Genomic DNA, 23079 nt, shown 5'->3' with positions numbered 1-23079 from the left:
TGGCCACGGAGCGATGGGTGGCCAACAAATCTCTAAAATGGTGGAGAAACTCACCAGTGCAGAGACAAGCGAAAAAGTTCATAGTAGAACATTCGCCAAAATTCACGGTAGATCTGTTAAGCAAGGACAGAAAGACAGTGAAAGCAGCAGTGGGTCTACTAACGGCATTGTAAGCTACAGAGGCATCTAAAGCTGATGGGACTGACAGACGAAGCCACGTGTAGGTTCTGAAAATCTGAAGAAGAAACGACAGAACATGTTTTATGTCGGTACGACAGCCTGGCAAATGTGCAGTTCTCAGTAATAGGCAATGATAGGCCATTGCCAGGGAGCTACATGGAGGGTTCAGTCTCCAAGTTGCTAGACTTTGTGAAGAGGATAGGACTGAAGAATGTAATCTAAGGATCAGACCACAATAATAGATCTGAGAAGGTCGCAGTGGATCAGTCTGATAGCCACCTCTAGGAATCTAATCTACTTATAGGTAGGCATAGATTTACTGGTTGGATACTGGCTTTTGTCAAAGCCCTGAGACTGTATGATGAGTTATAACTCAAGAAAGAGGAACACAGTAGATCTATAAGGCTGTGGAGGTTAACCCCCCTCCTATTCAACGTTATGGCTAGTTACCACGCAGACGAGTATACTTACCAGTGACAGATTTAGTCGATTTAATCTTCTTGACTTTTTAGGACATCATCTGTCAAAATCATCCTTTCACTCATTGTACAAATTTAAATATGTATGATAAACATCGTTTTTTAGAATAAATGAACTGTTTTGAAAATGAATAATTTTTTGGGAGATTAAGGAAAAGTAGGGTAAGAAAAAAAAAACACTTTTTGTTAGAAAATCATTTTTATTTAATAATCTCATTTAAGTTAAACTTCAGTCATACTGATTGTATTATAAATATATCAATATTTAAATATTAACTTTAAACTATAAGTCACTATTTACAGTAGAACCTTGATAATGTACAGATACAGGTTTCTCACCTTCACATGTATTACCAGTTAATAGTCTTATGTGACCAACAAAAAAAATTAGTGCCAATGAGATCCCAGACACTATACTCAAATTATACGGCTAAGACTATTATCTTTGTAGATACGGTCCTAAATTGATCAACTTATATAATTTGACAATATTGGTAGTAAAAAAGTAACAAAATCACAACAAATCAATAAAATAATAAATAAAAAATAGTTACAATATGGCAAATTTGAATGATTCAACTATACCCAAAATAATAATGGACTTCTTTCTATCTTCAAGATATAAAGCGTTCTGGATATATGTTAAAATAGTGAAAAAAAGGTGTAAAATATAAAGTTTTTGTTTTTTAACATAATAGTAATAATAAACTGGAATAAATAAATTGGATAAAATGAATATTGCTTGAATATCATTGACTATAAAAAATAAATGGACTCTTTTGTTTATACTTTGTTGTGAAGCGTAGATAAACAAAGCAAATGTAAATAAACATTCTACCATAGTTTAGATTTTTAGAAAATTCTCATTAGTAGAAAAGTAAGTAGTAAAGGATTATTCTACTAAAAATAGCATTAATGTAGGCATTTAAAATTAAAATATGCTTTCATTTATTTTTGCAATAGGAACACTCAGATAATTGATGACGTATTAGTGTTTTAATAAATAAGTTATAAACACTAAATATATTGACTTGAGTGAGTTTATATTTTTATTATAGTTCTATGTACCGTATCATAAAAAAAAACGGCGTTCAGTTGTCTTGGAAATGACGACCTTTTTTTTTTCGATCATTCTATAGTATATCTAAGATGCTAACATTAAAAAATATAAGCGAACTACACAGTCTATTCAGTTTAAGAACTGAGATCTACTAACGTACAGATGAATGTTTATATTACATATATGTCTATCTCAATAGAAAATAAAGACACAACGTTGTTTATCAAGCATTCATTTCTCTTATACACATTTATATGGGCGATACGATGTCCAATTATTTCTTGTTTATATCGAAAATACGTTTGGTATAGAAAATGAAGATTTAGAGAATCTCAATGTTAAAGTGGGTATATTGTACAGTAAAAAAGAAAAGTCCTATTTGTAAAGTAAAAAAAAATATTTCACCGGTATTGTAAATCATTTCCAATAATTAATTATCATGTACCAAGTAAAAAAAGCTTATTTGCGTTTCAAAGTACACTTCAAGAGAAAAAAAGTCTAAAAAAATATGCCGACCTCGCATGTACGCTTAAATTTAAATACAAAGACGAATTCGAAAACTCGAAAATGTTGGGACATACATATTATATATAAATAACTAAACAGAAAAACAGATTTCACTCCCCAATCACAGCAACAATAAAAATCGTTATTTCACCTATAGTAGAGGGAGTTTCTAAAAAATCCGTTTTTAGTGCCAACCGATATCGAGTAACAAGCTGATGATCGACGCTGATTTTTCGTTGATTGGCAAAAAATATCACGTATAATAGACACGGTTCTACTGTAGAACAACCATACAATCGATTGAGAAGTTGTAAAACTTTTTTGTCACATCACCCAAATAAAAAATTACTTGTATAAAAATATATACGACAAAAAACGTTTTTCGTATGTGTAGTAGACATAAAAAAATACACATATAACGTTACAAACGTTTCAGCTTTAGGCGATAGTTACAGTTATAGTCCAAAATCCTAGAGCAGCAATCAGACATAACTGATTTTCACAAAGATGAAACCTTAGGCTCTGAGTAGTGCTCTCATGTGCTTTGAATACCGGCGTGTTTGTGGGGTTCGCCGTGTGACACTTTGGCAGATACCATGTGAGAACGGTAACTAAAAATAAGAGTTACTTAAATTTGTATGGATGATTTTTATATATATATTGTAGAATATTACTCTGAAGTATCAGACACTTTCCATGGACCAAAACTTTTATCAGACGCTTTAAAGCTCAACAAGAAATAAATGAACTTTACTTATTTTTACATATGTTATTAAGACATCTATTATAAAGTTATATTTAATCAGTCAGACAGATTGTAATGACCAAACATCCCCTAAACACAAAATTATTCAGCCGTGACTGTGAGCGCCTGAGAACTATGCGTTTCCGAGTAAAGTATTTAAATATTTTAAAAATACCTACTGCTTTCGATTTAATATTTTTGCATCTCTGTTTAAATAACATGAGCTTATTTATTTTTTTAAGGGATGTTTGGTCATTACGTTTTGCCTGGCTGATTAAATATAACTTTTTAATAGCTGTCTTAATCACATATGTAAAAATCAGACATTTAAAAATAAATAAAAAAGTTAATTAATTCCTTGTGGAGCTTTAAAGCGTCTGATAAAAGTTCTGGTCCATGGAAAGTGTCTGATACTACTTCAGAGTAATATTCTACAATATATATACAGGTTGTTAACTTGATAGTTACTTATAGGGGAACAGAATGACAACACTGCTTATTGAGAAAGCATGCACTTATAGGGTTTTCTGCCGACTCGTCCCGTGGCGTCGCCGTCGTCTATCGACGAGCGAGCCGAGGTTGCCATATTTCAACCATAAAGCCGCGAGTAATAAACAAATTAACAACCTGTATATGTTACGGCTAAAGTGGATAGTTTTCAAAATAGCCAGCTATTTTGCAAAAAGCGCTGTTATTTTGTTGGTTAGCTGTCAGTTTGTGGTGTTGGTTTTGCTATTTGTTTGCAAAATAGATGGCTAGTTTGAAAACTAGCAAAGTATCCATTTTAGCCTAACATATATATAAAAATCAGCCATACAAATTTAAGTTATGTTACTTAGTTAGCTAGCTCACCTGGTATCTGCAAAGGTGTCACAGGACGAAACTCACAAACACGCCGGTATTCAAAGCACATGAGAGCACTACTGAGAGTCTAAGAATTCATCCTTGTGAAAATAACTTATGTCTGATCGCTCTGGGATCTTACTCTACTACCTCATTCGTTCAATCGACGATCGCTAGGATCGTCTTTCGTTTAGAGTCACGATTTCGCCGTGATCGTGTGTTAAGCTGAATTCCTTGCCAAATCGGAAAAAATCAGCCCATCGTCAACTTTAGCCCTATCGATACGTTCCTGCCATTGATGCAGGGTCGTCTCCAGCGATAAACTGATTTTTGAATTCCAACCCGCGCAAAAACAGCCTCCTTCTAGCTATACGCACGCGCAGTGGCGTACTGAAAAATCTGTGTTCTAAATGTGACTCCTACTTAGTTGTATCATTTTTCGCCGCCGTCCGACTGCACTGGGCTAAAATCCACACTACAAACAAAATATTACTTTTATTTAGTGATCTCATTTCAGTTCGACTTCAGAAACACTAATTAAAGGGGTGACTGCAATAAGCAGGCAGCTCCAATTAATAAATTTGTGGGAAATCGGAAATGAGCTGCTCGGTTCTTGCAGCAAACCCATTGCAAGGCAGTCCCAACTAACGTCGCTATTTATGTACTGTTATATTGAGAGGACTGATCGTTGCAGAAATAAAAATAAAAAGAATATGTTTGTTTTTTCAACTCTGCTGTCAACCTTACCTGTAGGTCTTTTTCTGGGTGATCTCGTCGATGTTCTGCAGGGTGCAGTCCTGCCCGAGATGACCCGTGGCGCCGCAGTTGTAACATCCGGGAGGGTGCCTCGGAGGTAGGGGATTGGCGGGAGTGTAACAACTGGGATACAGGACTGAAATGTACGGGATAGTGTAGGGAGCGAACGTCGTGGTTTCCTGGTTGGGGTACGGGTACTGACAGTAGGTCGTCGTGGCCGGTCTAAAAGCGGCATTTGAATAAAATCTGAAATAAAAAAAATATTAGGGCTTGTAGACCTCGATAAAAGAAACATATTTTCTCTTTACAGTTTTCCAATAAGTCCAAAATAACCGCTATATTTTACTGTGAAAATAAAAAAAAAAATTCGCTTAAATTTTGAGAACCACTAGATCTTTTCTGGGTTTTCTTTTTTGTAAATTTAATCAACTACCTATGTTGCCATATTATGAAGAAATTGTGGTATTTAACTAAAAATTTAAAAAATTTCATTTTTTCCGAAATAACCACTATATACGTGTTTCTTGGGGTCGAAATATGCTACTAATATTCTAATAACTAAAAATATTTGCACTTAAGACTCACACTGTATATATTACTTATCTCCCCACTGTATATATTACTTATCTCCTCCTCTTATCTCCCCATACCACCCTGGAATGGACTTACTGTAAAATATTGTTAACTCAGTTTTAAATTAACCGATTTTAATATCAATTTGGCGTAGAAAAAAATATTTTTGCTCTACTTGTGGAGCTAAAAACTGCACAAGAAACCCAAAAAAACTGAAAAAAGATTTTATATTTTTAAATCTCTCATTATACAGATTAATATTTTTAAATCCGTCATTATGAAAAACAACACTTAATCAAACAATAAATTGACAATAATATAATAAGGTAAAGAACTGCTGATGTAGAAAAATCGTATATACTCAAACAAAATTAATTTTACGTTTTTGGGTACATATAATCAAAAATCTAAAATATAAACATCTGAGCTAGAGATAAACGATTTTATATCCTAAAAATGAATATTAAAATATTTATTTATCCCGGTTTAAATTGCATATTGTAAATTAGCTTTCCCGTTTTCTTTCACAAATTAATTTATATCCATATAAAGTTTAAACTAAGACACAACGTTCTGAATGAACTACCGTTGTAAACATTTAATGAATAATTTAACTTTTTTTTGATGAAATATTTTCAAAAGATTATTATTTCAGGAAATTTAAATTACACAACTTAAAAATAATTTTTCCTCAATATAAAAATAAATTACAACCTTCTTAAGATCAATTGGCAGTAAGCACCATTAAAAAATAAAGAGTACGCGGGTCAAGTAAATTACATCTAGAGCTTGACCTCGCTAAAATTATCATCGATTGACATCCCCAGCCGTTTTGACACCGTTTTTTTTCGATCGTATGGTAAATATGTACCTACGCAATGTGAACGTAGAGTCTTTTACTCAAGAGGAAACTATTGTTCAAATAATGTGTACAAAATGAAGGACTCTGATGATTTAAAAATTATATTTGATATTTTTCAAGAATAAGTTAAGGTGCAAAATATACTCATAGAATAATACCAATATTATTATTAATTAATAAAAAGCCAAAGTATTTCTTATCTAATCTAATATTATACATATAAAAAATGAGAAAACTTGCCCTAAATTATTTATTTACACTTAATTAGTTTATTTACATACTTAAAAGGAATTTCCAAACACATCACAAATTCCATTTATTAACAACTAAAAGTAATAATCGTTTACACGGCAATTACGGACACCTAGAGTTTTATTTTATTATATTGCTATTACGTACATGCGATTTCGTATATACAGAGTGTGCCAAAAACTATCTTTCGTCACTAAAATTTTAAATACATTAATTTCCCGCAATTGTACCAACTAGTTTCTTCGAAAACAAAATAAAACACTAATTCATCACAATACATTAAAACACTTTAATTTTGCACTGGACGCGCCTTGTGTTAACCATGTCAGCATCATCATCAGATGATTAAAACTCATAATATGGTTGGCGAAACGCGCGTCCAGAGCAAAAGTGAAGTGTTTTGGTGTATTGTGATGAATTAGTGTATTATTTTGCTGTTGTTAAACTATGTTCTGACATCAGAAGTGGGATAGGCTCGCTAAAAATACCACTTAAGTTTTAAATAGTACCAACTTCACTACAATACGGCCAAAACAGTTTACTTTTGCACTGGACGTGCGTTTCGCTAACCATGTTGGCATGGTTTAGCGAAATGCTACCTGCATTAGCTACCAGCAGATGATTAAAACAAGAGTTTTTTTTAAGTAAAAGTAAAGTATTTTGGTATATTGAGGTGGATTAATGTTTTATATTGGTGTTCTAACACCAAAGGCTCCAATCCTCAACTATAACAAATAATTTCTTTGTAAAATCAAATAAACTACTTTGAAAATAAAATGACAAACAGATCTATCACTGTCAAAAATTTTATCATACAGACCATATCATATTTTGAGTATTAATAGTAAACTGTAGCCCGTTTATACTCCTCTATTTGTGAAAAAAAGGAAATAAAAAGCCTTACCTGTTTTGCGGCAAGGGACCATAGGAAAAAGTGAACGCAGGTGGTGGTGGAGGTGACGTAGTGTCCCCAAAGGGATGCATAAAACTGGGCATGCCGTTGATCCTGTTCTTCTCCATTGGCCCCCTACCCGGCCCGTGAGGAGTAGACGTGTTCGACGACATGTTTGAGGGAGTGTCAGGGGGCGATTGAGGTGGAGTACTGAAAAAAAAAGATAAATATACTTCAATCAACCAATCTTGGTAAAAAATATTCTTCCGAATCACGAAGAAATAATGTCGCTTACAGCTATCACGTCGCGTCGTATAGTAACATCGCAGGATAAACTATAGAATAACAGCTATACTGAAGTGACAGAAAAGCTTCATTCAGATCCTCAAAATTAGTGGTTTCTATTAGCGTAAAAGTTTGATCCTCTAATATCAATGTAAGCATTCAGAACGTTAAAATTAGTGGTAGTAATTTTGAGTTAGGAAAAAGTTAATAAACTTTTGACTTTTGCCACTAATTATACTTAAAAATTTGCGAATTATTTCATTTTAGCTTGTGATATTGTCATCCGTCACGAGAAAAATATTTACCTGTTACTACTTGACGACTGATAATGAGAGTTTTCGTCTGTGAGCGACATGGCCTGCATATGATCCGCTATGGACGTCCTAATATTGCTTTGTGGAAAAGGCGGTATTCGCATACCATTAAGTTGCTTTGCTTCGGGCGGGCCCAACCAAGCGTTTATTATAGGAGGCTTGATCGGTGGCTCTTCCTTTATGTTCGTACTTAACTGTAACAAAAATAATTCGTTAAAAATTATCTCATACAAGTCTGATCAACCAAAATTTGTAGTTTGGATCGTCTGGATTATAACGTTTAAGAAAAAGATCGTGATGTCCTAACTATTAAAATCAAACATACGTTTGATTTTAATAGTTAGGTTGTTTTAGTTATGTAATCGAGGGCGCGACTTTTAAATACATTGTTGCCGACCATGGACATATTTGGCGCCGGGCTGACTAACTGAAATTTAAAAATTTCCCGCTAGGGATTCAGGTGGTAGCTCTGCTGTAAAAAATGTCAAGTTGCCACATTTATTTATTTATTTCATGACATTGTCATTGCTTTGTTTTGACACTTTAGTTTTGTATTGCGAGTTTTTGGTTTAAATGAATTGTGTTGAGAAACTTTAAGCTTAAAGATTTTTACTAGCAGACCTTGCAGTCGAACATCGTTCTTTTTAGAACCCCTTTTAGTGCGAAGTGTAAGCTTAATAGCCGTTGCAAAAAACTCATCGTAACCTTATTAGAATATTTTGAACGGGAAAGCGGCAGTAATGACCCTTTATGTCCTTTAAGTGCTGCCAAGGAGGTGAATTTTGTTGATGTAAATAAGAACTATTTCTATACCGGGTGCGTCTCAAAAGTGGCTACCCCTATAACTTTTTTATTTTTTTTCAGATAAAAAAAAGAAATGTGGTATGTTAATATATGACATAAATTAGGATTGATTGACGTATTCAATTGTTTTTTGCCCTTTCCTGTTTCACCGGAAATGACTACAACTTTTGATTTTTAACTGGCACACTCGGTATTTTTTTACTTTATTCGATAGAAAACGTTCTGAATAGAATGACATATCATATGTCAACTTTTGACATTCTCGTTTAATAAAAAATCGTATTTTAAAATTTAATCTAGAGTGCCATGACTATGTTAAAAACACTAATTCTTAATCAAGGAGCCTTGGAAAAATAGATTTGATCGTCTAATATTTTTAATGTCTTGCCCTGGCCAAACCGAAGGGTTTACCATAGTTGTTGGTTTTGCATTTACAGGATAAAAATGCCAACAGGGATTTGGGAGCTGTTATTGTTTTCTTCCAACCCCATTCTTCGGCATTTTTGGTACAACCAGACCAATGCTAAACCTGGTGGTAAGTTCGCAATGCACGACAATTAATTATTCATAAATTAATGAGCGAATTAATGATACGCCACTGTTTCATGACAAAATTGAAGAAACTAAACTAAAACTAGTTTTAGTGAACACTAATCGACATTTGATTTCGGAATATCGATTATATTATGTATATCATACTTTACGCGAAATTGTAAAAATTCCAGGGATTTTGTACCTAAATGGTTGACTTTAGCAAAAATTTTCATATAACCTTTTTTATAGGAAATTATTATTATGCTCTTTAATTTTCCTCTCTTCAATTTTTTGCGAAAAACGCATAGTTTTCCAGATATTTACAAAATACCGATTTTGGGCGCCCGCCGGCGCCAAGTGTTTAAATGTGCATTTTATGAACTTTAGTTAGAGAGAACCCCAAAACCTATAAACCTGCAAAGTTTTAAAACTTCTTTTTTCTGACTTTTAAAACGGACTTTTTTCCAAGCAGGCTCCTTTTTTGATCCCCAATGACTGAACTATACGACCGATCAAAAATTATTTTTTTCTACTTCCAACACAAATACTAGAAATCAATATTCAGTTTTTCCATTTAATTTCATGTATTATGCTCAAATAAACTCAGCAAATGAGCCAATAGTTTTTTCATAATACACATTTAGTAAAACAGTCAAGGTATAAACATGTAGTAACTAGCAACAATGTTATTTTTGTATTATTATTCTTATTTTGGTTCATAATAAACAAGCTACAGTTTTAAATTCGAATTAAAAGGTGTTATTTATAGTTTACAATTGACTTATGGATATTAAAGTTGTTATTTAAACCATTAGTTCACTACATGAGTAGTCATACTTATTTATATGGTCTTAACAACTAAGAAAAAAAAGTAATATAATTTAATTCATTCAGAAAATCAAAATGGAGAATTTAATTATGAATAAAACTTGTGAATATGTACATCTTTCATATCAAATAATATTATATTCACTGTGTTATTTTATGAGAAAATACAGCTATGTTAAAATAATTTTTAATGCAAATTAAATAATTTATACCGGGTGGTGCATTATTCAGCATAGCTTTAAAAAAAACATTTTTATGATTGAGCTGTAAAATTAATAGGGGAGCCAATATTTGAACAATTCAAAATTTGCAGTGCAGTGGCGAAATACCCATAAAGTATTTTTTTGGAGAGATGAATCCGCCACATAGGTATAGACATTTTTAACAATTCAAAATTTGCATAGAATTTCCTGTTTCCAACGACGATGCGCCACCCGGTATAGTGTTACAGATATAGTGTGTATCATATATTTAATAAATAATTATAACATTTCCAATAAATTAATACTTTTCATGAAAAGTTAAAATCTGTTGTAAAAGTTGGCTTGTGTGATGCAATCTATGAATAACTGTCCCATTAATGAAGTGACATAATTCCTATACAATTTGTCACTCTAATTCTAACTAATAATACCTACACAACTAGAGTTTAGATTTTCTTTATAATTAAGAACCGCTATAACAGAAGTAATAATAATAGTAAGGTAAACAATTTTTTTAATACTTTCTTATTAATGTGATAAGAAAATGTACAAGGGCAATCTCTAAACAAACGATTCTGTAAGTACGCTATGGAAAATACATTTTGACATTTACTATAGTGCAAATAAGTATCCAAGATGTACAAATCTGAAATTCATGATGTCATCTTGACAAATGGAGAAGTTATTCATACTACATCACTTAAGTAAAAAAATTTACAACTAAATTTAATTTTTATTTAAAAACCTGACCCGTGACACTATTGTTTCCAAGAAATATTTAAAAAAATTACTATTAAAATAAAATAGATATTTTTTTCTATTACTATTTTTTTTCAAATTCCAAATTTAAAAAAATATATATATGTATATACTCTGTTTTTTTTTCTCAGGTAAGATTTCGACAGACGATAGAAGAAAAGCAGATGACGTCCCATACCAATCTATTTATTTTACTAAAAAAAGTTTCTAGTATTTTTTAAGTTAACTATGGATGGGTTTAAATATAAATCCGTCATACGTCGTCTCTTGTTGTTTTTAACCAGTTTTATTGGTTTATTTCAAAAATGACAGATTATATTTAAATTTAATTGGTTTGACAATGAACGGACGCCGATATGTATAGTATTTTTAATACCCATTTAGAATAACACCATCCTTATTTATTATTAATAAATCAGGTGAAACAAAAAATTACCAACAAAAATGAACGTCGATTACTAATAATTTGTTAGATGTCACGTTTTTGAAGTTACGTTTCATGTTAATGTCATAACGCAAAATAAGATATAAAAATGCGATATTCTGATGAATCCAAAAAACTTATGCTTAATGTAGTAAACTATTTTCAAAACGATTTAGGATCTCGATTTAAGGCAATTCAAAAAGTGTCCGAAGCACTAAAAGTCCCAGAATGCACATTATATAATCTTGAAAAACCAAACAGAGCTACAGATTTCGAATTTAGAAGAAATATATCTGCAAGCGTTTCCCGGAGCAAAATCCGAATTACAAAGAATACCCTACATTGTTTGAGGGAAGTAATTTACAAAATGTATGCGCGAAAGGATAAAATCACAGTAGAAACTATTTTCCGGCAATTTATCGAAGAGTCTCCAGAAACTAAGATTTCCAAAAGTTCGTTATATTTGGGAATTAAAAAAATGGGTTTTCATTTAAAAAACGGGATGGAAGAAAACAGTTATTGGAAATGCCTGGAATCAGATTAAAAAGAATATTATTTTTGAACAAATACCATGCTGCTAAAAGCGAAAAGCTCTTTACACCTGTTTTTCTGGATGAGACATGGATTTTTAGTAAAAGCGGGGATAGAAGAATGGCAAGATGGTACTAAACACAGTGATTTTAAAAAAACTGGAAGTGGGACGCGATATGTAATTGTTCATGCCGGTAATAAAAATCGTTTTGTGGCAAATGCATCGCTAATTTTTAAATGCAATAAAAAAACAGGTGATTACCATGACAACATGAACACCGAAAATTTTGAAAACTGGTTTAAAAAGCAACTAATTGTAAACTTGGAAGAACCATCGTTAATTATAATGGATAACGCAACGTACCACAGTCGCCTGGATGAAGAAATCCCAAGAAAAAGTTGGAGCAAAACACGCATGTTAGAATGGCCCAAAAAGAAAAATATTCCTTTTCCAGATCACATTTTAAAGGATGCTGTTTGGAATATAATTGAAAAGCAAGTTTTTCCGGAAAAAAATTATCATTTAGACAAACACGCTGCCGAGCATTGTCATTGTGTTCTCAGGCTACCACCCTACCATTGCCATTTTAATGCCATCGAAATGGTATGGTCTGAAACTAAAAGGCATTATGGACCAAGCTATTATGAAAACTGCAGGGTCACCTACTGAAGTCTTAAAAATATGGAATGACGTTATAAATAATGTACCGGAGCAACACTGGCAGAATTACATAAAACATACAGAGAAAATTATTTCTGAAGCATGGGAAGTAGAAAACAAACTGGATCTACTAAACATCGAACCTATGGTGATCTCTGTATCCAATGAATCCGATGATGAACTATCACTTTCCGAAAGTTATTCTGATTTAGAAAATAATTAAACTTAGCCTTTAAGATCACGTTGTCATTTTTTTTTAAATCTAGAATTTGTACTTAAACGAGCCCTTAAATAAATATTATTACTGCTTGCTCGACTTCTTGTTATATTATTTATTATACTTTTAGTGCTTCAGACGCTTTTTGAATTGCCTTGAATCGAGATCCTAAATCGTTTTGAATATAGTTTACTACATTAAGCATAAGTATAAGCCTTAAATCGAGATCTTAAATAATATAGGTATTTTTTAAGAAAACTCGGTATCTAGTTAATAAAACAATATTTTTAAAATTAGTACGCTTCTTTTATATTTTTTTTATTACGTCAACATCTTTAGAATTTCATAAAATTAATTTTTATTATTATAAACCGCCACTGATAATATGAAATTTCAAGTCACTCCGCCAATGCAATAAGAAATATGTCAAGCATTTGACATGACAAAGGCCATAACCTATTTTTTTTCATGCGAGTTTAGATGGTGCAAGAAGCCGCATACGTTAAGTTACTAAAACGGCTGGTACCTCTAAATAGGTATTAAAAATACTATATGAACTCGCCTTTAGATTTTTGAGACAAATTATAGGTATAAAATTTTGCGTCAACTTATGTCAAATATCTGCGTTTTGAAAGATGATGCATTTTGATTCGTGTTATTACGTGTGTTTTGTGTCTTTTGAAGTCAAGTGGAGGAAAAATCGAGGGATAATTAACTGTAGACCCAGAGCACAGTTTATAGTTAATACTCGCTGCCCAGGCAGAAAGTCTTATACACCAACAAAGTTACCGTTAATAAAGTTTGTATACCATCTCGTCGTAGATAAGTGCATCTCATTTGGTATAAGGATTGTACTAACCATATACTAAAAACTGGAGTGGCTGTAAAATATCAACATCACACGATAAGTAAATAAAGAATTTTAGTACTGCAAAAAAATAATGTCAAAAGGTACTGGTTTAAAAAAATAAGATTAAAGTTAATTAATCAACCTTTAAGATATAAAATTTGGTAAGTGTTATTATTAATAAAATAGTTTGTTTTTTTATGTTGTTTTATTTATTCCTGTAGAAAATTACAAATTTGTATTTGTACATAAGTTCTATTGATAAATATAATAACAAATGCGGGAAGTTTCTAATAATAAATGCGGAAGCTTGAAAGTAAGAAATAGTTATTTTTTTGGTATACCGTTTTTTTAAATAAAGTAACTCGATTAAATTTTTTTAATTTTATACAGTTTTTTTTTCACAATATGTTGAAGTAATCACTTATCAGTAAAATTTTAAATATATTAATTTCCTACTATGCGTTCCAGTTGTACCAACTTATTTCATTGTAAAATAAAATAAACTACTTTGAAATTAAAATGACAGGCACATCTATCACTGTCAAGGATCTTGTCGTTGGACAGACTATATATTACCATAAATGGATATAGTTCATATCAAATAAACTTTTAGTCACGTGATTTTCTTTTAATCAAAATATTTTAGGACAGAAAAATAAATTAATTATAAATATACAAACATTTATTATTTATATGAACAAAACTCACCTTCTTATCAGCACTAAAGGACATAAAGGGTCATTACTACCGCTTTTCCGTTGAAAATATTCTAATAAAGTTGCGATAACTTTTTAACGGCTATTAATCTATGTTGTATACTTCATTCACACTCAAAGAGGTTCTAAAAAGAACAATGTTCGACTGCAGGGTCTGCTAGTAAACATTTTTAAGCTTAAAGTATTACAGCACTATTTATTTAAACCAAAAACTCGTATTACTAAAGTGTCAAAACGAATGACAATGTCAGGAAATAAATAAATAAATGTGGCAACCTGACATTTTTACGGCAGAGCTACCACTGAATCCCCAGCGCGAAATTTAAATTCCAGTTAGTCAGCCCGGCGCCGAATATGTCCATGGTTGGCACCACTGAATTTAAAAATCGCGCCCTCGATTACCTAAATAAAAGATTAATTGGTATCAAATATAAATGTAATTTACCGCAATTTAGCTAGAGAACTAAATTGTGTTTAATAGCAACTTCAAACTCTTACCTCATCACATTCTGGCTGTCCTGGCTTAATAGAATTAAAAATTGGCGAAGGTTGACTAGATTGGCTCAGTTGAGCGGGTGGTGCCAGAGCCTCTAACGGCACGGGTATCATGGTAGGTACCGATGCCACTGAAGGAGCAGGAAGGGGTATTCCACCTAAAATTAATAATTTATTTTAATATATTCATTTGCTTTGCTACCAAAAACTGCTCAAAAAATCAGTTTCTACAAATTAACACTCAAAATTGACAGTTTTACGTGAATAATCAGGAGCTTATGCAGCGAAATTATTAGTAAAAAGTGTGTGACACAATCATTGACAGGTTTTGGACTTATTTGGGTGATATTTTTACTTTTAATTAGAATCAGATAAGTTGCTTTACGTTTCCTTAAAACTTTTTTGTTAATCTTTTTATTTTAATCGCTATATTTTTAGCGATGTTTGATTGCGCTCTCACTGTTAAAGCCAAATTACATATATAAACAATTAGAATATAATTTCAATATAACATACGAACATCTTTCAAAACACAAAATACACTTAGATCCATCTTATCACATACTAAACCAATGAACACAGAACAACAAACAAAAAATGTAATATACCAATGCGATACATTTTGCATTGGTAAAACATTTTAGACCCTTAAATGTTCGAATTAAAGAACATAAAGGTTATTTAAGAAAGGGAGATTTTCACAAATCTAAGATTTGTCAGCATTCGTGGGACACAGGGCACAGAATAAATTTTAATAACGCCAAAATTATAATGAAAGAAGCGATAGCCTCTAAAAGAAAAATAAAAGAGGCTTTTTTAATACAATCTAATAAAAATAAATGTATTGCTCATGCATCTGTAGATGTTAGTAATGTATGGCAATCGCTTCTTTGATTTTAAAGAACATAACATAAATAAACATAACATACGTAAAAATTAAAAATAATCATACAGAAAGTTTCTTTGGTTTAGGAGAGGGGCTTTTTGATTTTTCCCTTATTAAGTAATTGTTATCAGGTAGTAATTACCATTTTTTTGTTCGTTAGGCAAATTTGTATATCTGTAAACGTAACTTCTAACAAGTAGTTTCCGTTTGGGATTAACGCAGAAGTGTTTACAAAAAATAACTTTTTTATTTTGTAGATTTTCTTGCAGTGGCGAAATACCCACATAGGGTTTTTTAGAGAGATGAACCCGCCACATAGGTATAGACATTTTTTATAATTTCAATGTTTATTACGGTGTCGCTTTACATACCTGGAGGAGGAATACCTGGAGCTGATGGTACAACACCTGCTGGTGCAATGGTCGGTATTGCCACCTAATAAGAAAAATCGTTAAGAGATATATCTTGAAAAGAAAAATCAGTTTAAAACAATGTTGTCAGATTCATTGTTAATAATTGAATGTTTATTTTTTATTTAAAGATGATAAGATATTGGAAATTTCATTTTTTTTATTTGAAGATAAGAATTCCTCACATTTGTTATTATTATTTTAATTCGCTGTTTGAACCCACCATTACTTTACAACACGGAATATTACTTACATAGACGGAAGATTATAAGTATACCATATTGGTCACTTTATTTCCGTGGTCTGAATTTTAATGCATACAATAGAGATAAATATACCTCTATGACCAGTTGACAGACAAAGAGCAAAATAAAAAGATATACAATGTTGCCGGTTCGTAAAATATTTTAAAAATATTTTCATATATACTACTGAGATTAAGATAATCTAAGCTATTTAATAATGCTCAATTGTGTTGTTTGAATAAAATATCTACGGTTTTATCTACTCTTTAGAAATGCCATGGAAATATTGATTGATTTGATAAGATTACTTCACAAATAGTGCTAGTAATTGTATTTTAAGATGTAAAATTTCGTGCTAAAACTACGCAGTGCCGCTGCCGTACATGCATAAAACCAACTAAATTTGCAAGTTCAAAAAACATCTGTCAATTTTGACTTTAGTTACTAACCTAACAACTATGATTATTTGTTTTCGCCAGCGACATAACGTAGATCTGAGACCGATGCTTAATAAAAATCTATTACAGTTATAGTAAAATAAGTAACTAATTGTGGAAATTAAAGATCCAACCCTAGATGCAGCTTTTTCATAAACACTTACTTGGGTGGTTGAAATTTTGTACAAAAATGTATCAACCCAACTTTTTTCTCTTTTTAATACATTTGATTTTTCTGTCTCCATCACTGTCTTACACGTTAAAATGCAGACCACGGATATACGGTGACCAGACCTGTATAAGCTAGGACATACGTACCGTAGGTGCGAGCGTCGTTAATATACTTAATGCCGGAGCTCTGGAAGCTATAGACGTTCGGTGCGGCGACGTACTACGTGACTGACTGGGCGAGGTGACTAGGGGCGAGGTGGCCGGTTGAGGCGGCTGCAATGGAGGCTGGTGAGGAGGAAAAGGTGGCACCTTGTTATACGCAAAATATTTAATGTCTTATAAGAAACCAAAATAATATCGAATCCTAAATAATCAAAAAACAATTTACTGATTATGAATGAGTTCAAAGAAAAAAAAATGCTCCAATAATAGAAGACGTTGACTTAACTCCGAAACTGTTAAAGCCTAGTTGACATGGTCAAAGTGTACTTGGACCAAGTCTCAACCAGATGCTGCCATATAAATATACCTATATAGATGTTGCGCGCGTCTTTTACGCTGTTTGTATGGTATCAGTTGCTTCATCAAAGTCGAGTTGGAAGGCTTCAAAACATCCAAGTAAGTTGGAAGCCTGCTTACTTTGATTCTAAAAAGTCTTCCAACTGCTTCCAAATTTAGTGCAGCTGACATTTTCATTTTCACGTTGCTATAGGCTTGGTGCATTTTCCGCCGGTGCTGCCACCATCGGAAAATATCGTAAACAACTGGGATATACAAATACACGGGTTTAAATAGCAAGCATACGAAAAATTTATTATATAATTATTCTAAAACTGTTTAGGAAGTATAATTTGTGAAAATTCTAAAAATAAAAACAAAAAAGTAAATATTTTGATATCTTCAGAAGGTCTAACTTGCATTATTATTTATTATACCAGCTAAAAAAACCTTATAGATGAGTTCAACTACCGTAGCGACCATAGTTTTACGCACCGGTTTTGCTAGTGCGGTTATAACTGGGGCTATATATCGGCTATAACAAAATTTTTTAAAGGTACATAATTATAATTTTAGAAGATATTCATAAAAAATGTAAGCACCAGTTGATTAAAAAAAGTATACCCTAAATATTGCAAATTATATTTTATCCTCTCCTAGTATATGCCTATTTATTTTTTTGATTATGTAATGAGCACTTTGTTTACTCACTTTTGTTTTGTCGAACTGCTTGAATCGGTTTTTGCTTTTGATCAAATCGGTTTGAGAAACTGTGAAGCTATAAAATGTTGTTTCGGAAAAGTTGACTATCCGGGAAAGTTGAGTTATTGAATGTTATTGCACTCAACAACACCCTAATTACTGTCTCCTTTACGCGTTAACATTTTTCTCGGCAATTTTATTAACATTATAAATTGTCAGAACACAACACGACGCCTAGTTCAAGTTCTTTTTTCTCTTATTTTTTACTACCCGAAACAGCGTTACATCACAAGAACCTCGTACCTGAATGTTTTATAGTTTCAATAACTGCACATGCGATCGACATAAACCGTAACGGAACATGAAATACTTTATACCCGGCACTTCTAATTTCTGCCGTTTGAGCGCTGGGGTCGGAATTTTAAAAATGAACTGAAATGCACCAAGCCTATTACGCCCTCTGGCGAGCAACCTCCGAACGTATCACTAACGGTTCTCAAGTATCAGCCGACGTTCCCTATTGCTGGACCACCCTGTACTGAATGTCAGCTGATTAAGGCTAGCTGAAAATATCAGCTAGCCTTAGTAAAGCAATTCAAAATGTCAAGTTGGTTCTTTATCATTATACTTCACAATTTAAATCAGTGCTTTATGAGGAAATAAATATTTATTATTGAAGATATTCACAATTTTTTTCACTACAATATAAGTATTCCTATATTGTAATAATTCTGAGAACACTGAAAAGTTAGATAAACCCAATATTGTTTTAAAAATGTAAAAATCCTTTTAGCCGTTATGTAAATGTAAAAAAAGCAAAAAAAATAACTTAGCTAATAAATTGATTAGGGTAAATTGAACTATGGTAATCGCAAAACAATTTCCGATGCACGTGATAAACTTTTAGTGACAAGCGATGGCGACAGCGCTGCCAGATTGTGATAGATTTATGAGATGAATCTTAATTTAAAATTGACCTACAATATATTTAGTATATCATTTTTTAAAGAGTTTTACGTTTTATTTTTAATTTAATAACTAATATTTTAGTGATTAATTGATTTATTTGTTTTATAGCTTATTCTACTTCGACTGTTTAAACGCTTCGGCATATTTTCAACACACAATTTCAAGAAATGCAATACAAAAATTAGAAAATTTAGTTCTTAAAAGAACTGTTTGTGCTTAAAAGTGCAATTTAAGGTTCTAGTAAACTTTAGGTACCTCGGAATTTCACACTTTTCTTTGTTTTCTTAGAAAGATTACTGTAAATAGCATATTAAGACAAAAAATTTGTTGGATAATACAGTTTTTTTTTTGAGCATTTGGGTTGCTGTGGTTTTCATTGTGGAGGGTGTTAAGCTGTGGTTTTTATATTTTAATAATTTACTGTGATAAATTGGTTAGCATTTTAGACACTTTTAAATGAATTTTTTTGGTTCAAAAGTGCTTCATCCAAGGATTTTTTTTCTTTTAAATTGTTCTATAGCAATAGAGCTTTCGACTAAAAAAATAAAAATTGCGAAATTCTGAGGTACCTATGCCCACTTGCACCGTTTGTATAAACTTTGCTTAAAGGCTAAACAGTGATTAACTATATAATATTTTATTATAGTTAATCACTGTTTAGCTTTCAACAAAGTTTATACAAACGATGCAAGTGGGCATTAATGTTTACCAGACCCCAATTTCAAAAAAAAGACTAGGAAAATAAACAAAAAAACCAGAATTACTCACAAAAATTCAACACCACGATATTATACAAGATAATGACTGACACTAGGGCAATTGTCAAATAATAAAGGGCAACATTGCTGAACACGGCGCAATGTGACCAACACAGCGATAATAAAATTCGGTTTAAACTAATTTTTGCTGCTTTAATCTAAATAAAATATCTGTTACAATCATTTGCTCTATAAAGTAAAATGAAGAGCTGCTCGGTATCTTAAATTATACAACAAATTTAAACATTTTTGCCAAAATTTCATTTAGTCAAGTATATAGACTTTAGTCTTTGCTTTAGTGTCAATGTCAATATGATTGATGACGTGCATCGGAAAATGTTTTGCGATTACATAATATTTAATTTATTTAAAATTGGGTAGTAATATATTAAATATTTGACTCACCCTGTACATTAATAAACAGATATTCTAAATATTATGATGTATTTAAACTATTCACATACTTCTGTCTGACTTTGCAAAAAATATTGTCAAAAAATCAGGGTTTTTATGCATTTAAAATTTTACAAATCATTTATTTATGAATTTGTATATTTCTACGAAGCAATTTAAAATACAAATAAAAAGTAAATGTTTTTCTATTTTTACATACATTTTAAACATCATCATACATAAGCTCGCAATCCAGCTCACAATAAAAAACCACAAAATTTGACCTTGAACGAGAAATGATATATTAATTTTTATAGTAAACAATTCATTCATGTTCCATATTGTACTCTTACATAAAGGCAATAATTTCGTAATAGTATTATATTAGACAAAAATCCATTCAAAATCTAGTTTACGGTTTAATTACTGCCCTTAAGGTCACTTAATGTTGATAGATTTTGAGATTTATTGAATTTTAATTTAAAAGTAAAATAAAAAAATAGATTCACAACAAAAAAAGGCGTCAGAGATGGTTGGAAATGAACATTGGTGTCGTTTTGTATGTAAAATCATATGGAGAATTTCATTGTCATTTCCAAGCCATTTTGACTCCATTTGTTTCAATCATTCGGTATTAAAATTGCTAATAAATGCAATATTTACCTCAGCTGGTGCTCCACAATGCAGACCAGGCCAACCCCTTAAATGAGGCAATGCATATTCCATATTAGGAAGTCCTGGTGGCTGTACATGGAAATTAATAGGAAAAGAAGTGCCGTCTGGAACCTGTTCCAAAAATTTATGAGTGACATATTTACACCTGTTACTAATATAAAATAGTACCTTTCGATGATCTGTTGGATAACCAAATCCTGGAGGGTAACCATATGTGTTCGATTGTTTGATAAACCGACTATCCCTAATATTATGCAGTTGTAAAAGAATGCTAGAAAAGAATTGCTTTTGGTCAAAACTAAATGCGGGATGCCTAGAGGCCATAGTGAACAACAACAACAGTTCGTTTTGCACTAATTCGTCTTTCTCTTTATGAATTAGATCTTCGATATAGTCTGTCCTTAAAAACTTTTTCGAATACCAATTAGCTACACTATAATTTCTAGATTTTAATAAAGAAATGTTTATTAACACTCTATGTCGCACAGCTTCTTCGTATAAACTTTGATTTTTAAACATTACATCCTTCTCCAGCTTCTCAAGGTTATTGGCAAACAATGCTTGCTGCCGAAGCTCTTGATAACTATGCTTGCCCATTTCTTCTACACAGCTGCCGATAAACCGCAGCTCGAATGGAACACACATATTTATTAATTCACATAACATATCAATCCGTTTATAACTATCTAAGTCTTTAAACCATTTTAGAAATTCCTCCTTACACACCATCTCCGGAACACATTGATGTCAAAAAACAGATTTCTGGAAAATAAAACAAAATAGTTAGTGCTGTTGGTGAACATTAACATAGAGTGGAAAAACATATAGATAAAATAACAATAATTAACATTTCATAAATAAAATATTAATTCTTTTTACACAGACCTAAATATTTCTTTACCACCTGGCGCTATTAAACAATTTAAATACACCTCACTATATGAAGAATGGAGTTTGGACATTTGTAAAATGCATAAATCTCAATATGTTTTAGCTGTAAAGTAATAGTACCTTATATGCTATATTTTAAGATATACATTGTTGAACTATCTGAGATGATATTTATACGTCCTAAACTTGTATATATGCGTTCAAAAATCGTAGGGGGTAGTTTTTAAGAATACAAACTGCCCAAAAGACAAAAAATATAGTAAATAAGGTAGAATGTAGATGTATCACCATTATGACATAACCTATATGGTACTTACGTCCGATGCATTCAGAAACATAATAAACCGCATCGGATTTGTACAAAGCACATCTGTAACTGGAACAATTCGGTCTTAAAAACTATTATGATAAAAATGGATACCGAAGGGTTAGATATACACGAAAAAAAAATAGAGAGATTTTTAATGCTTATGTCTAACACTGACACTGACTTTACAAGGAAACGAGAACGCTTGATTGACGAAATAAGATGTTAAAATGTTAAGATCACGCGAACTTTTTAATGAAAGGGCTTTTTATCAGCAGATATCGCGATATCCTACCACAATCTTGTAAAAATTTAGACAGTTTGACTTGATCCACACACCAATTTCGAACTATCAACATCTGATATTATGGCGGCAAAATAAATGCTGTTTGAATAAAAAAGTGTATTTTTATATAATGAAATACTTTCTAATTTATCTAACACAGCAAACAGATGTAGTTAATAAGTAAAATAATAGATTTTGAGGAAAATCAACTGTATACGATAATTCAACTACTGTAGCGACTAGAATTATTTTTTTCACGTGTTAACTTCAAAATTTCAGATGACCTAAATTTCAACGTCCAAAACTCCCTAACTAAAATTCAACCCACACAAATTTAATTCGCCAAATAAATAATATCTAATAGGCGGAATTACTTTAGTTTGTGATATATGAAACTCTTTCATTTTTACTTTCTTTCATGTTTGGATGACAAAAGTTACCTACTTTTTTTAAGTTTGGGAAATTAATATAAAAATTTTAAAATAAAACAAACAACACAAATGAATGAGAATCTGTTAAAATTAAAACTGCTGCAAAATACCTTATCAGTGCAAAGTAATATTTTGCATAAATCATGCATAAATGTTTTATAAAATTAAAAAAATAAGAAATCCAGAAAATTCTAAAATCATAATCGATACAAAATCGATAATTAATTGATTGACCGCTGTGACATCTATG

General features: G+C 31.6%; 1 protein-coding gene across 2 annotated transcripts; it reads right to left on the bottom strand.

The window, feature by feature from the left end:
- Window positions 1-846: 846 nt before the first annotated feature.
- LOC115875389 (extensin) lies at window positions 847-22641 on the bottom strand. Of its 2 annotated transcripts, none has more exons than XM_030890825.1 (10): window positions 22123-22641; window positions 21083-21676; window positions 20903-21025; window positions 17067-17228; window positions 16028-16091; window positions 14774-14928; window positions 7740-7942; window positions 7162-7359; window positions 4562-4816; window positions 847-4289 (listed from the first exon to the last, which is right to left on the bottom strand). In XM_030890825.1, exons 2-10 carry the CDS (start codon window positions 21641-21643, stop codon window positions 4247-4249), a joined length of 1764 nt encoding a protein of 587 aa, XP_030746685.1. In that variant the 5' UTR covers window positions 21644-21676; window positions 22123-22641; the 3' UTR covers window positions 847-4246. The 2 variants fall into 2 exon arrangements, with proteins under 2 accessions (XP_030746685.1, XP_030746687.1); XM_030890827.1 differs by having other exon boundaries at window positions 17067-17204.
- Window positions 22642-23079: the final 438 nt, after the last annotated feature.

Source organism: Sitophilus oryzae, unplaced genomic scaffold (assembly GCF_002938485.1).
Source record: "Sitophilus oryzae breed Bouriz unplaced genomic scaffold, Soryzae_2.0 scaffold_1385_pilon_pilon, whole genome shotgun sequence".
NCBI lineage: Eukaryota > Metazoa > Arthropoda > Insecta > Coleoptera > Curculionidae > Sitophilus > Sitophilus oryzae.
The sequence above is the reverse complement of the archived record's forward strand: the minus strand, read 5'-3'. Positions and strand labels throughout refer to the sequence as shown.